The sequence below is a fragment of the Echiichthys vipera genome, assembly GCF_963691815.1.
Source record: "Echiichthys vipera genome assembly, chromosome: 7".
NCBI classification, from domain to species: Eukaryota; Metazoa; Chordata; class Actinopteri; order Perciformes; family Trachinidae; genus Echiichthys; species Echiichthys vipera.
In genome coordinates this window covers 3508383-3524313 of record NC_139832.1, presented here as the reverse complement: position 1 = coordinate 3524313, position 15931 = coordinate 3508383, and the positions used below count along the sequence as shown (strand labels likewise).

The 15931-nt window shown below is 48.2% G+C and overlaps 2 protein-coding genes across 4 annotated transcripts in view; both read right to left on the bottom strand.

Moving 5' to 3' along the window:
- Positions 1 to 375: 375 nt before the first annotated feature.
- On the bottom strand, positions 376 to 3673 carry LOC310949051 (uncharacterized protein; the record flags this gene model as incomplete). Its single annotated transcript, XM_083916382.1, has 4 exons — positions 376 to 780; positions 2374 to 2511; positions 2596 to 2845; positions 3465 to 3673. 4 exons carry the CDS (start codon positions 3671 to 3673, stop codon positions 505 to 507), a joined length of 873 nt encoding a protein of 290 aa, XP_083772508.1. The 3' UTR covers positions 376 to 504.
- Positions 3674 to 5583: 1910 nt separating this feature from the next.
- The window catches only part of gtse1 (G-2 and S-phase expressed 1), a 33658-nt gene continuing 23310 nt past the window's right edge, over positions 5584 to 15931 (bottom strand). For all 3 annotated transcript variants that reach the window (XM_083916333.1, XM_083916335.1, XM_083916334.1), the window contains 9 exons: positions 14676 to 15399; positions 14416 to 14577; positions 14197 to 14332; positions 13038 to 13421; positions 11522 to 11576; positions 9884 to 10090; positions 9534 to 9771; positions 7399 to 7515; positions 5584 to 5718 (listed from right to left, as the gene is read on the bottom strand). In XM_083916333.1, the coding sequence (XP_083772459.1) occupies positions 5632 to 5718; positions 7399 to 7515; positions 9534 to 9771; positions 9884 to 10090; positions 11522 to 11576; positions 13038 to 13421; positions 14197 to 14332; positions 14416 to 14577; positions 14676 to 15399 (2110 nt within the window). In that variant the 3' untranslated portion in view covers positions 5584 to 5631. The remainder of the gene's footprint in view (positions 5719 to 7398; positions 7516 to 9533; positions 9772 to 9883; positions 10091 to 11521; positions 11577 to 13037; positions 13422 to 14196; positions 14333 to 14415; positions 14578 to 14675; positions 15400 to 15931) is intronic.

Here is a 15931-nt window from a genome sequence, read left to right as displayed (position 1 = left end):
CACAACTACTTGGTTAGGTTTAGGCAACACAACTACATGGTTAGGTTTAGGCAACACAACTACTTGGTTAGGTTTAGGCAACACAATGGCCTGGTTAGGTTTAGGCGACAACTGCATGGTTAAGTTTAGGCACAGAACTACTTGGTTAGGTTTAGGCAACAAAAGTTGGTGTAAATATCTTCTGCCATCAATTAACTTATTTTGACCTCAACGCAAATTATCAAACCTTTTCAATTCTAAAGGAAAAGTCACGTTTTTAATTTCAAAGGTTTAAGTTTATTGAATGTGATGTTGCTTAATGAACATGGATCAAAGGCAGTTCAGAGACGTGTCATCCCTCCACGCAGCGTGCAGACGTTACATGGGTGTGATAGTAATCGTGCTTATTGATATATACACGCAAACGAGAGTCGGTTGCATCGGATACATCAGAGTATGTTACTGCTAAACACAGTTCCTGCTTCAAAGACAACAAACACACACGCTTTTGCACACGGTTCACTTTCAGGGGACTTCTTTCAACAGAAGGCCATAAGGACGGATGGCCTTTTTGACCATGTCCCGCGCCTTCTCCGCTGCTGTGCCGTCGGGGACACGAACCAGCCAGTACTTGGGTTCATTCTCACAGATCTCTCTCATCTTGGGGTTGATGCGATTCTGCATTATGGCTTTGTACGTCTTGCCGGTGCTCTTGGCGGTGAATTCATGGGCGAACCTCTTCGCTATCTGGATATCCGGAGTAGAATAAATCCCCGGGCCGTGAAGTTCACGCCAGCCTTTCTGTTAAATACAAGTATGAGTCATAATTTACCTCAACCCTGAGTTTAAAGGTTGAATATGTGGAATCTTTATTAAAAGCTATATTTAAAATATTAAAAATACACCCACGGGGGGTTTTGAGGGGTACAGAATCAAAGTATTTAGTCGCAATTAATATTTTACATTTTTTTGGACGGTTTTGACTTTCTAGCACGTTCCGTTTACACTGTAGCAGCCAATAGCGTTGGCTGTTGCGGGTTGCCAGGTTTGTCTGCTGTCTAACCCTAACCCTGTTGGAGTCATTTTGAGTTGGGAGCTCGCTAATGGATTAAAGAAAGACTTCTAGTTGAAGACTTGCAAATGTTAAATACTGTTGTATAATTCATTAATTAGTCAAAATGAGTCGTTACCCTTTATGATTCATCACTGAAATGGAGCAGACTGATTACTGACACACTCAGCAACAAACTTGGCAACCCGACTGCTGGATTCTTTTTTTGTTGTTGTGACTACGATCTTGAGACGCTAGATGGCGGTGTTCTGCTCATTCTCCATATTCAACCTTTAAGTATGACCTCACATTTATTTATTTTTAGCCATTCTTACTGTGACACACTCATGCATTTCTTAGTAGCAGAGTCAATTGTAACATTATGATCTTTTCTTTCTCCAGCTCCACAAAGAAAACTGTTTATATATATCTCATCTTCAGCCTCTTATCTGGGGTCGGGTCTCGGGGGCAGCAGCTTTAGCAGGGGACCCCAAACTTCCCTTTCCCGGGCCACATTAACCAGCTCTAACTGGGGGATCCTGAGGCGTTCCCAGGCCAGTGTGGAGATCTAATCTCTCCACCTGGTCCTGGGTCTTCCCCGAGGCCTCCTCCCAGCTGGACGTGCCTGGAACACCTCCCTAGGGAGGCGCCCAGGGTTCATCCTTACTAGATGATCCTGAACCACCTCAACTGGCTCAAAATCGATCATCGACCTTTGGCCTAGGGTGCTCTGGTACCACGTACACGAACATGGTGTTAGTTATAGATAATCCGTGACTAGCACAGAAGTCTAATAACAGACGGCCGCTCAGATTTAGATCAGGGAGGCCGTTCCTCCCAATCAGCCTCTCCAGGTGTCTCCATCGTTGCCCACGTGGGCGTTTAAGTCTCCCAGCAGAACTATGGAGTCCCCTACTGGAGCCCCATGCAGGACTCCATTCAGGGTCTCCAAGAAGACCGAATACTCTGAACTGCTGTTCGGTGCATCTGCACAAACAACAGTCAGAGTTTCCCCCCTACCACCCGCAGGCGTAATGAAGCGACCCTCTCGTCCACCGGGGTGAACTCCAACACCGCGGTGCTCAGCCTGGGGTTTGTGAGTATCCCCACACCCGCCCGGCGCCTCACACCCTGGGCCCCTCCAGAGAAGAATAGGGTCCAACCCCTATCCAGGAGTACGGGTCCAGAACCAAGACTTATTACATATATATTAAAATGAATTGTACTTCTTGTTTCAGTGACCTTTTAAATGAAGTAAGGGGTAATGCAAACTCAGCAGCAACACTCACTCCATAACCTTATCTTTGCATTTATTCCAGCGGTTATAATAATGAATTAAAAACCTTGTAGCCTTCTTCGACGATGGCTTTCACAAACTCCTCTTGTGTCCCATGGTAGGACACGGGCCACTCCCCCGACACAGACTGAGTGCTCCGGCCTGTGTTTCCCAGCCAGATGTTGTCGTCATACTTATCCAGGACCTGAGAGAAAACATGAATCATCATTATTATAATAAAGTAGCTTCATGCCGATTTGGAGTTAAACAAATATAAAATCATACTCACCTTGAGGGCAAAACGCTGCCAACCACACGGGCGTTCATACTCCTCCCCACCTCTGTAATATGTCACGGTGTCTTTCAACTCGGTGAAATCAAAGTTGAACCATGGGTCCAGGTGTTCCTCGGACCACGGTAAGTCCTCCGGCTTGATTTGAATATCAATCTGTCCGTTTTTTTTCTCACGGATGTCCTCGGGCAGGCTGATCAACGACACTGACGGCTCTAAAAATCCTGCTCCTGAGAGACTTTGGTTCCTGTAAAAGCAGAAGAACAGAAATTCAGAACTTGACTCCCTTCATGTCATATTCAGGCTGAAACTCTCACTGGTAATGGACATGGACTTATAAAGCGCCTTTCTAGTCTTCTGACTACTCAAGGTGCTTTCACAGTGTTTGTCACATTCACCCGTTCACACAGACATTCACACTGATGGCAGTGAACATCTACAGACCATCTAATCTAACCATTCACACCACATTTACACACCCATGCACAGCACAGGGAGCAATTTGGGGTTCAGTGTCTTGCCCAAGGACACTTCGACATGTGGACCAGGGGAGGTGGGGATCGAACCGCTAATCTCCCAATTGAAGGACGACCCACTCTTCCCACTGAGCCAAAGTCGCCCCACTGCTTGTGTTACGGTAGGTTTGTATTATATTAACACACTTTCTCTCTGTGTGCATTTTCTTGCAGAATAAAAAACAAATTACAGCCATAAAATTCAAAATCTACTGTCAAACAATTCGACCCCGCCCCGCCCTTACATCCTGTCTACGCCCTGAAGCCATTTTGATACAGAAAACAGTTTCAAACCCTCTGTAACATTTGCAGAATCAGCAGTTAACAAAAGAAATAATGCACAATACTTACAAGAACTGCAGGGATCTATGAAATCCACTTATGGCTAAAGGGATGAGGTCATGGATGGACAGATCTCTGATGGGCAGCTGCGGCTCTGCTTCCCCTCCAGAGCCTTCAGCTGTTGCAGACGCATCTCCTGAGGTTTGTGTTTGAGCACAAGTAACTCCGGCAACGCAGAGCGCGCTCAAAGCTTCCAGTGCAACTTCGGTCTCGATCATCTTGAAGATGTCGTTGCCGTGAAGTCCTGGCTTCTTCTGAGAAATGGGAGAGTGGAGCTGGACTAAAAGGGAGGGAGGTGATTTGGGGATTTTCCAAGTGAAAGTGAAAGTAGTTTAAACAGTGACCAGTGATTTTCTGCTGCAGCTCTCAGGCTTTCTTATCAGTGAACACTTGAGAGCTTTGTTTATTTTGGGAATATTTGACATCACTGATTTAGCCAGTAGACTTAAAATCACAGGACTGGTGTGTTTGATGTTTGATAACCCCCCCCTGAAGCATTCCTGAGAGGGCGTTTCCCCCCAGGGCGACATAGAGCTGTGCACGCCACAGATAACCCACAGTAAAACTGCACGGTTTGGTTTAGGTTTAGCAGAGCGCGCTCAACGCTTCAAGTGCAACTTCGGTCTCGATCATCTTGGTAAATGGTAAATGGACTTGTACTTCTATAGCACCTTTCTAGTCTTCTGACTACTCAAGGCGCTTTCACAGTGTTTGTCACATTCACCCATTCACGCAGACATTCACACTGATGGCAGTGGTCATCTACAGACCATCTAATGTAACCATTCACACCACACTTACACACCCATGCGCAGCACGGAGAGCAATTCGGGGTTCAGTGTCTTGCCCAAGGACACTTCGACATGTGGTCCCGGCTTCTGACAAATGCAAGTGTGGAGCTGGACTGAAAGGGAGGGAGGTGACTCTGGGATTTTCCACGTAAGAGTGAAAGTAGTTTAAACAATGAGCGGCGTTTTCCTGCCGCAGCCCTCGTGACTTCCTGTCAGGGGCTGACGAGAGCGAGAGCTGACGAGAGCGAGAGCTGATGAGAGCGAGAGCTGATGAGAGCGAGAGCTGATGAGAGCGAGAGCTGACGAGAGCGAGAGCTGACGAGAGCTAGAGCTGACGAGAGCTAGAGCTGACGAGAGCGAGAGCTAGAGCTGACGAGAGCTAGAGCTGACGAGAGCGAGAGCTGACGAGCACGATTGAAATGAGTATTTGAGCATAGTTGGCCCGTTGCTTGTTCTGATCAACTGTTAAACTTGTAATCAGAGGAGTGATCAGTGCCCAAAGTAAACCGATGTATGTTATCACATCAGTCCGGTCTGATCTGCCCAAATGTTTGTTTTTGTACATGGTGGCAGAAATCTACGCATTCCCACCTCACTGTACGTTATGTATAGTCTATTAGTTGTTGTTTTTTTGGTACCACCTCCGTAGATGTCCCCAGAGTTTAGTGTTTGTTGTGAGTTTCAATTCATGTCTGTGCAGAAGAGCGAAAGACAGTTTTGTAAATGTTTCAAAGTTAACGTTGTAAATATTTGACGTACAGAAGTTCAGACGCAGTTTTGTGATTGCGATAGAAACCACACACACACACACACACACACACACACACACACACACACACACGCACGCGCACACACGCACGCACGCACGCACGCACGCACGCACACACGCACACACGCACACACGCACACACGCACACACACACACACACCTTTGTGATGTTTGAATGATATTGAACGTCATATCGCACGGCTCTCGTCTTCACATTGATATTTAACAGCCTTAAAAAGCAGCTGCAGACTCACCTTTGCACTTTTATTCTCTTTATTCTCAGACTTTTAATCATTTAATCTTATTCTTTTGCACTCAAACCGCACGGAAAGCTGACCTGAGTGCAGTCGGCAGCACATGAACACACAGGAACGTTAACTGCAGTGACATTAACAACATTTATTTCGACATCAATAAGAGCAGCGAGACGGAGACAAAGAAAAGTACAATCGGGTGCAGAGAACCTTCAGCGGCCTCTGAATATTTTCATCATTTAAAACATAAAACTCGGCTGATTCAAAACTCTGCCGTTAATTTAACTGGATTCTAATCATTCGAGCTTCGGCAGACAGAAACCTGCGGAGTCCAGTTCACTGCAGAGACCGTCAGATCCACATCAGAAGGACAGGTTGATGAGTGGAGCGCTGTTCTCCCTCTTGTCCTCTGGACTCCACTTGATGAGCGGAGAGGTCAGGTCGATCAGCTGCTGGGACAAAGTTTAAAAAAATGGTTGAAATCGTCCGGTTTTATTTAAGACAGACAAGTTAGTACCTCGGGATCATGTTCACGAGTGAGGGGACGATGGAGCGTGAGTTTGGCCGGAGAATCGGAGCAGCGGGGGCGGAGCTGCAGTCGCTCTACCGCACCGTTGTGACCAAAAGAGAGCTGAGGAAGGCAAAGCTCTGGATCTACCGCTCAGTCCTGGTTCCTACCCTCACCTGTGGTCATGAAAGCTGGGTCAGGACCCAAAGAACCAGGTCACGGGTACAAGCGGCCAAAAAGTGTTTCCTCAGGAGGGGGGCTGGAGTCTCCCTTAGAGAGAGGGGGAGAAGTTCAGCATCCGTGAGGAACTCGGAGTAGAGCCGCTGCTCCTTTGCGTTGAAAGGAGCCAGTTGAGGTGGTTCAGGATCATCTAGTAAGGATGAACCCTGGGCGCCTCCCTAGGGAGGTGTTCCAGGCACGTCCAGCTGGGAGGAGGCCTTGGGGAAGACCCAGGACCAGGTGGAGAGATTAGATCTCCACACTGGCCTGGGAACGCCTCAGGACCCCCCAGTTAGAGCTGGTTAATGTGGCCCGGGAAAGGGAAGTTTGGGGTCCCCTGCTAAAGCTGCTGCCCCCGAGACCCGACCCCGGATAAGAGGCTGAAGATGAGATGAGATGAGCCATCAGCGTTGGCAAATCAGAAGAGTCGGCTAGCTGCAGTCCTAAAGACTCCGAAGGACGAGGGTATCGGCTCCGATAAACTAATTCGCTGGATCGGACATCGGATGAATGAGGCCGATCCAGTCATTTCTTTATTAAAATCATACACAGCAATACGGTGACAGCGATCGAGTCACTTCTATTATATTTTGTATTTTTGAACAAGTTAATTAAGACATTGTTTGTTGGGTTTCAGGCATTTTAAAATATCTGTTAGCAGTTCACTTTACAGAGACGTGTTATTTATTTCTTTTTGCTGCTTATTTTGTTAATAAATCATATTAAGTACATTAATATCTATGTTTATTTGTTACCTTTCTTTAACAAGGCTAAATGTTTATGTCAAGCCTGACGCCTTCACTCACACGGACAGGTTTACGGTTCATTCGTTCAACAGTGGGATCGGATCAGGTATCGGCCGATACTTTAAGCCCAGGTATCGAATTGTATCCTAAAACGGATCGGTGCATCTTTACCATGGACCCTAGTTATTTTGTCGCCCACCAACAAGCAACGGGCAGCCAGCTAACAGTAGCTCTGTGTGCCGAGGCAAGACTGGGGCTGCTAGCTGCCGCCCTTAGAAAGACTAGCGGCCCCGCTAGTGAGACCAAAGCCTTCGGCTCTAGTGAGAGCAGAACGCTGTGTGAATGCCATCCCAGTCCTGTCATTCACACGTTTGGAGTGAGGGTCCAAATAGGATCACACGACACATTACTCACGTTTCAAGCGCTCTGTCGCTCCCCTGTTGTGAACGCATCTATAAAGTTATCATATAAAGTATTAATCCAGCAACCTTCTTTAACAAAATGTTCTAAATTAGTGAGATCAACAGGTTTGGATTCATTCCTACAACATAAATTAGTATTTTTTTAGAATAACATACAGAGAAAGACAGCAGCGTTCAGTGTATCAGTGCTGATCTCTTGGTGGATGCATGTGTGTAAACCGAGGGGTCCCTTACCTGAGTTGCGGTGCCGGTCTTGCTGCTGGTCCGGATCAAGTTGGGGGTGTTGGTCAAGTCGATCAGTAGTTTCTCTTGAGGAAGCAGAGTCGGAGCGGGAAGATCCAACAGGAGAACCTGAAGAGGGGAACAGAGTCGGGTTCAAAAGAAAGACTAAACTTTGTTGATCCCAGCAGGGAAATCAGAGTCACTGCAGCAGGACAAGGACAGAAAGAGTTCAGATAAATTAAAATTCTCCGGTTTCCTCCCACAGTCCAAAGACGTGCAGGTGTTGGGTTCATTGATGACTCTAAATCACCCGTAGGTGTGAATGGTTGTCTGTCTCTGTTCGTCTCTATGTGTCCTGTGATAGACTGGCGTCCTGTCCAGGGTGGACCCCGCCTCACGCCCGATGTCAGCTGGGATCGGCTCCAGCCCCCCCGAGACCCCAACAGGGACAAGCGGTTGAAGATGAATGAATGAATGAATGACAAATAAATAGCAAGATGTATTAAAAAGCTAAAATATAAAACAGAGAACATTTGGAAAGAAGAGTGACGGTGGTCAAAGTGAGACAGACGTTGAGGAGGATGAAGTCTGCGAGACACCGATCACCTTCCCAATAATGTTGAGTTGGTTTTTGTTCCTGAGATTCAGCTCACCGAACCAAGTTCCACGTTCTGTCATCTGATATTTTACTCCATTACTTTGGTGATGTTTTGTTTTTCTGCCGTGGTATCGAGACATTTTAGGCAGGTGTCGGACCAAACTCATCATTTTGGCATCGTTACGACACCACCTCCTCCCGGCCTGTGTGGTGTGAACCGGAGACGAACCTTTTTCTGCAGAAAAATACTTTGGAAACATTCAAAGTTCATCAATGAACCGAACACCTGCACGTCTTTGGACTGTGGGAGGAAACCGGAGAACCCGGAGAAAACCCACGCAGACACGGGGAGAACATGCAAACTCCACACAGAAGGGCCCCAGCCGGGGTCATTTGTGTTGTACTTTGTAACATGTTAAGTAGCTTTAAAGCTCAGCATCTGTTTTAAAAAAATATATTTTTATTTTGACTTTTTAAGTTTTAAGTGTGTGTTAAGTGTCTTAAATAATAAAAGCAAATCAAATAATTTTACGTTCCACGTTCTGTCATCTGATATTTTACTCCATTACTTTGGTGATGTTTTGTTTTTCTGCCGTGGCATCGAGACATTTCAGGCAGGTGTCGGACCAAACTCATCATTTTGGTATCGCTACGACACCACCTCCTCCTGGCCTTTTTCTGCAGAATTTAAATAAACCCACGGAGAAAAGCCAAACTTGTTTGGTGTCTCATCTTTTTCCACAACATTAAGTTTCTTTGATGAAGGTCTGAGATGGTGGAAGGGACGATTTCCTAAAATCCATAACCACATCTTTGGTCTTTGAGGGCGCACTCACACTGTCCTTCCGCACAGCGCCCCGGGCTTTAGGGTCCTTGACCCCCCCCTCCAGGCCCGTTTGTACTCACACTACCTGGGCCTCGGAGAATGCTTCTTGCTGCCTATACGTCATCACGCCGTAACACGTCACACGCATTGATTGACGTCATTGCGACGCGTCGCTTTGTTTTTGAATCTTTTCATCGACCAAATCTGCAGTAAACACTCCACCTCTGCATCACACCAACGTGAACCTTTTACCGCCATTGTTGTTGTTTTTAAATGTCCGCGCATGGTCCCTCCTTCTATTTTCTATGTCCGAACAGGCGCACAGGAAATGACCTCAGAACCACTGTAGGCCTCGTGCTCGTACACGTGCACACACACTCTACAAAAGCCCATCTCTCTCAGACGGGCCGTGGACGGTCAGCTGGCAGCAGTTATGCGTGGAGTGGTTGCACTCACACTGATCAAAGGAACTAGGCTTTACCTGTAAAACCTGTTTTGGCCCGGTGTGGAAGGACAGTGTGAGTGCGCCCTGAATCCATTTGACACATAAAGGACATTTTTTCCCCTGTTTATTTTGTGTGGTGTGTAGGTGTGCAAATCTTTTAAAATACAGGTTTATGTTATTTGACTGTTTATTTTTGCTCATTATGTCCAAATGTGTGAACCTGTGTTTAAAAAAGAAGATTCAAGCGACGGCCCGAGTTTGTGTGTGTGACCTCTGACCTCCTGCGTCTTGCTGTTGCTCTCCTCTGTATTTTCCAGTTCCATCAGGTTCCTGCTGGGCTCTGATTCGCTCTGACGCGGCGCTCCAGTGTCCGCGCTCTCTGATTGGTCAGGCTGTGGAGGGCTGGAGGGCGGGGCAGCAGGGGGCTCCTCCTCCTCCAGACAGAAGGGCTGGATGTCGGGGGCATCGACGGGCTCATCGACAGGCTCCGCCTCCTGTGTGCATGCGGGGGCGGGGCTACACAGAAAAAACAACAACAACAACACAGCGATTAATGATTGAGGGAGACGCTGCAGGGGTTGTCATGGTGACCTCCAAAATCGTTTGACACCAGTTTAAAGAGTTTCACCTGCAGCTTCGCTCTCTGCTGGCCGAGGCGAAGCAGGGGGCGGGGTCAGAGGTGGGGGGCTGTCTGGTGGGCGTGGCGACGGGGATGGCAGACATCCTGGACTTCAGCGGGGTGGGGAGGGCGGAGGGACGCCGCGCTTTTACCTGCAGCGACCTGCAGCTGCCAGCGGTGGGAGTCAAAGGGCCGACCGAGGGCTTCTGAGGAAGACTACAGGAGAGGAAGGTGTTTATTGGTGAGGCGGAGAAGTCGGTCACAACTTTATGATGCAGCGCAACGGCATTAATGTATTATAAACACTCAACAAAAATATAAACGCACAAAGAAAAACTTGTAGTTATTGTTATGTGACACAACAGAGTAACTATCCTAAAAACAGTACAACTTTAACAATAAAGTGGCTTTTATTTGCGAACATTAGGATCAGGTTCAAAACAAAAGTCCTGGAGTAAAGGCAGGAAGAACACAACAGGGGTCGATGATCCAAGTTCACAAACTTCAATAACGCGTGTGACCATCAGCCTCACGCAGAGCGGTACACCGGCGATGCACGGACGTCACCAGGTTGTCGATCGTGGCCTGGGGGAGGTTGTCCCGGTCCTCCTGCAGATCCACTGGAAGTTGGCGGCCGTTCTGGGGAACTGGAACCAGCCGATCCAGAACATCCCAAAGGTGTTCGATAGGTGACACGTCTGGTGAATACGGAGGCCGGTTGGGGACAGGAATACCCTCCTGTTCAAGGAAGTCCCTGCATATCTCGGCAATGTGCGGGTGGGCATTATCTTGTTGGAAGGTCAGATGATGTTGTTCAACAAAGGGCACGAGAACTGGTCTCAGGATTTCATCTCGGTAACGTTGCCCCTTCAGGTTTCCATCAATGAAATGCAGACGTGCGCGCTGTCCATAGCAAATGCCTTCACGCACCATCCCACTAGCGCCACCCGTTGCAGAACATTGGCGTCAGCGTAACGCTCACCAACACGGCGCCAAACACGGAGTGTGCCATCAACGTGGTACAGCTGGGTCAGACTGACGCAGAAATTATAGTTGTAGGTCGCACGCTCGCGAAGCTTAAACGTCAACTGTCAAGATGAGTTAAAGGCGGTTTGCGAACAGGCAGCCGGGGCTCCGAGAGACGGATATGAGGGTTCGTACACCTCTTTCAAGGTCAAATTCAAGCACTTTCAAGGTCCATTTTTAAGCTTTTCCAGCACTTTACAGTCGTGGTAAAATGTCATATTTCTACAAATACACACAGACTGAAAATCATCATTTCATGTTTTTCCTTTCAGGCTCTGAGTTATTTTATTTCTACTCTAGATCGATTTGTTGTGAAAGAAATGCAGATTTGATTTCAAGCATTTTATCCAAAGTTCATGCACTTTTCAAACCTTGAAGATACGTCATTAAAACTCAAGCATTTTCAGGATTTCAGTGAACCCTGACATCTTAAAAACCTGCCTGGAGGAAGACTTTAAGTGATCTCTGTGAACACAAGACGACCTGTTCTGCTCCGGTTGTTTAAAACGCACACTGTGGAGCTTAAAGGCTGGAACTGGTATTTTCATACACACGAAAAACGTAAATGTAGAACTGATTTCACGTTCACCATGAGGGCGTTGGGAGTGTGATGTCATTTACCTGTTCATGCTGCTCACTGACGTCAGCGTGGTCGGTTTCAACATCTTTGAGACGACTGGAGGTGAAACACAGAGACGGAGAGTGAGACACAGAAGGACGACCCTTTCCACCACACTGACGTTCTACGCATGTAGGTGACAGGCAATAATAAGCATCAACTTTTGAAAACATCCTCCACACAGTTGTGTTTCGTACTGTGAAAGAAATTCTCAGTGTTTCTCAAATCATGTCTTTACTGTATACTGTATGCACCCAGGAGGGAACTGCCTCAAAATGAGTCTCAAATCATCTCTCCCTCTCTCCAAGTCAACATTTATACAGTTTCATCAAAGCATCTTACAAACACAAAGACGTCAAAGTAACAAAAACACACTACCCAATGTTTATGACCCCAGTGGATGTTATCAGTGTTTTACGACCACAAAATGTCACCATTAGCAAACCACGTGACTCCTATCCGCAATCCCTCCAGCATTCAGTCACAGCTTTACTGTTCAACTGTATCAACATACAGAAACCAAGGATTTACATCATAGATTAATAAAGAGTTACAAAGAAAGAAGGGAATCTCTGGTTATCTCCCACAGTAAGCAGCCAATAACTGACAACGCACTTCGCAATAGGTCGATGCAGGACACACAACCTCATGAGATTTTCAAAACAAGAGGTGAGAAGAGTAGCCTACTATTTAAAAAAAAAACCGAGGATAAACTGAAAGAAAATGGACGCAGCAGCGGAAAAAGTTGATATCCAAGATCAGGCTTAAAAAAAGAAAAAAGTTTGGTTCCCGTCACAGGTAGGTAGGGAATGTATTTTATTTTCCTTTACGGCAGCGATGGATACTCTTCACTCTTTTTTTGTGTACTTTTTTTCCCACTCCTAAAAACCAGTTCTGGACTGTTAGCATTGAAGACATCTCAAGCAATATTAAACCAAACCGTAGATCTCCATTTTCAGAACGTCAGAGGCAGTGCGTGCACAGACCTTTTGCAGGGCAGGAGTGAAAAGGGGAAAAAACGGGCACATATAGCGCGTCCTCGCCACTGATGAGGGCACTTTAGCACACGTTTTGGCTCTAGAGGGCACCGTAGTGCGTTTTTTTGCTCCTAGAGGGCGCTTTAGAACGCGTTTTGGCTCCTAGAGAGCACAATAGCACGCGTTTTGGCTCTTAGAGGGCACAATAGCACGCGTTTTAGCTCCTAGAGGGCACAATAGAACGCGTTTTGGCTCCTAGTGAGCACAATAGCACGCGTTTTGGCTCTTAGAGAGCACAATAGCACGCGTTTTGGCTCTTAGAGAGCACAATAGCACACATTTTGGCTCTAGAGGGCACTTTAGCACACGTATTCTGACATTTATGGTAAATGCATTGAAACGGCACAGAGGAACTGACATGAAGGTAAACAGTTTACTGTCTCACTCTGCGGTATAAAACTCTGAGAGGAGATCAAGTCTTAACTTTACACGAACACACCACGGAAATACAAGTCTTCAAAATTGCATGAACAGCACTCACCGTCTTTTTGGCGGACTCCTCTGACTGCCCCACTGAGCGTCGGTAGGACCAGCGCCTCCGGTTTGGATTTGGGCTTCAGTCCGCTCTGCGGCCGGGCTAAGGCTGGTACAGATGCGGTCTTCTCCAAAACCCTCCTGCCGGGCGTCAGCTGGAGGGGCGTGGCCTCAGCTCTCTTCAGCGGCGTGGACCTGGTGGCTTTGGCGCGCTCCACCTCGGACAGCTTCCTGGTCTGAACGGATAGGGAGCGGCGGCCGGCGGTGGAGGCCGCTGGCTCTGCGGCGACGGAGCGGCTCAGCCTGGTGTTATTGGCGGGTCTGCTGATGCTCCTGGGGGCGGGGCCGGTGGAGCTGCTCAGACTCCGGTTCAGAGATGAGTTCGGTTTACCTGAGAGGAGACACAACACCTGTACTGCTGCACGCTCTGATCGGACGATGAGAGCTAACGGACGCTGTAGCGACATGTCCACAGATGACATGTCAGGTGACATGTTCTGTGTGTTAGGGCGCACTCACACTGTCCTTCCGCACCGGGCCAAAACAGGTTTTTCGGGTCAAGCCTAGTGCGTTTGAGCAGTGTTAGTGCAACCGCTCCGCACATAACTGGGGCCAGCTGGCCGTCCACGGCCCGTCTGAGAGAGGTGGGCTTTTGTAGAGCACGTTTGCACAAGTACGAGCACCAGGCCTACGACGATTCTGACTAATTTGTGTGCGCCTGTTGGGACATAGAAAAAAGAAGGAGGGACCATGCGGTGAAAGGTTCACGTTGGTGTGATGCGGAGGTGGAGTGTTTACTGCAGATTTGGTCGATGAAAAGATTCAAAAACAGTCGACAAGACGCACAAAAACTCTGAGGTCTATGGAAAGATTTGTAAACAAAGCCACGCATCGCCATGACGTCATCAATGCGTGTGACGTGTTACGGCGTGATGACGTATAAGCAGCAAGAAGCATTAGCCGAGGCCCAGGTAGTGTGAGTACAAACGGGCCTGGAGGGGGGGACAAGGACCCTAAAGCACGGGGCGCGGTGCCGAAGGACAGTGTGAGTGCGCCCTTAGATTATTTAATGAGATGTGAATAAACAGTGATTCCTGCAGCGTTAACTTCTGTTGAGATTTCTGACCTGACACTCTGGTTTGGGTACAGGTCAGCTGTTAACGCACCTTTAGCCGGGGACAGAGAAATGCTGGAGTTGAAGCTGGACACTGAGGACGAGGAGGAGGACGTGTTTATCCTCTCCGTTACCCTCCTCCTCTGAAGGGGCGGAGCTTTCACACTTGAGAGGCTCCTCACAGCGCTCTGACGGAGAGAAGAAGGATCAGTGACAGCGTGTGAAGATGTTTCCGGACGATGATCGGCATCAGTTGTGTGTGGGGTGTTACCTTGGCGGGCGGAGCTAGCGTGCGTTTTCCCAGAAGACTCGAGTTGAGGGAGGAGTCGCTGATGTCGGACGCCACACTTGCCGAATCGGAGAGCAGATCCTCAGATGACCCCGCCCTGCTGGAGGGACGAGAGGACGGGCTCCGCCGCCAACCCCCCGTCGCCTGAAACGGGAAACAAAAAGAACAGATGGGTGACGTTGACACAGCTCCACCGTCAGGACAGACCGGAACTGAAAAAGCAGAAAATAAACGTATCCTACTTTGCTCGGTGGCTGCAGTCTGGTTTTGTCCACTCTGCTTTTGCTCGCTGAACAGGAAGTTGCCGGAGCAGTCGATTTGCTCGGCAACACGACGCCGACGCCCAGTGCGGCTTTCCCTCGCCACCCTGTCCTGAGCTGAGGTTTGGCCCCGGCTACTGGGCTGGAGGTGCTAAGTCTGGCGGTGGAAGCGGGGCGGGTGGATGGAGCTACATTGGCGGCAGAGTAACGGGTGGATGAAGCGGCGTTGGAAGGGCGGGTGGATGAAGCGGCGCTGGAAGGGCGGGTGGATGAAGAGACGCTGAAGCTACTTTCTCTTTGCAGGCGGCGCTGGATCGCGGGTGGCAGCTCCTTCATGGGACTGTCCTGCACACAGAAGGTCTGCCGTTTGATGGGGCTGAGTGCGGTGGCGGTCTGACCGAGCACGCTCAGTTTGGCCTCAGCATCCTGGACGAACTCATCCCCGTCCGTCGTGGCGTCAGCGGCCACGTTCGGGGTCTTGTCCTCCTCGCCGCCCTGTGGCTGGCTCAGTTCACCGCACTGCAGCTGGCTGGCGAGTCTGTGGGCTTCCTGACACACAGCCTCCAGCTGGTCTCCACTCAGCGGACTCCAGCTCGCCCGCACGCCGCCGTCCTCTAGTCGAGACGCCGCGTTTACAGCGACACACCTCTCTACGTGAGTGACGGGACCAATGAACACCTCGTCTTCATCATCATCACCCTTGGAGCTGCAGCGAGAGAGAGAAACATCACACTTATTAATAATACTGGTCAAACCGTAAATCTTCTTCTCGGTTCATACACTTAGTTTTAATTCCCTTTAGTGCTCCTTTTATAGACTTTGTTGTGTGTAATTACCAATGTATTGTTTGATTCAATTCAAATTGAAATACATTTGAATATATATCTATAAACGGTCTGTGTGTGTGTGTGTGTGTGTGTGTGTGTGTATAGAGTGGAAGGAGCTTAAATTGCATTTTGTTGTGCAAACCTGTGTTTATAATCTGAATGAAGCTCAACTTTCAACCTTGCTGTTGGCGGCTGGGTCGTCAGTTTAGAGATTTTAAGCAGGAATATCAAACTCTGAGGTCTTTAAAATAGATTCAGAAGCACCGGATGAATTATGAAGACTACATGAAAATGCACTGGTGGCTTCAGTGTTGATTAAGGACTACGTACAGTTACACTTTACCAAAGTAGTGCACAAATGTGTTGAGTATTCTCTTATGATGCTACTTCATTCTTCTACTCAACTACATT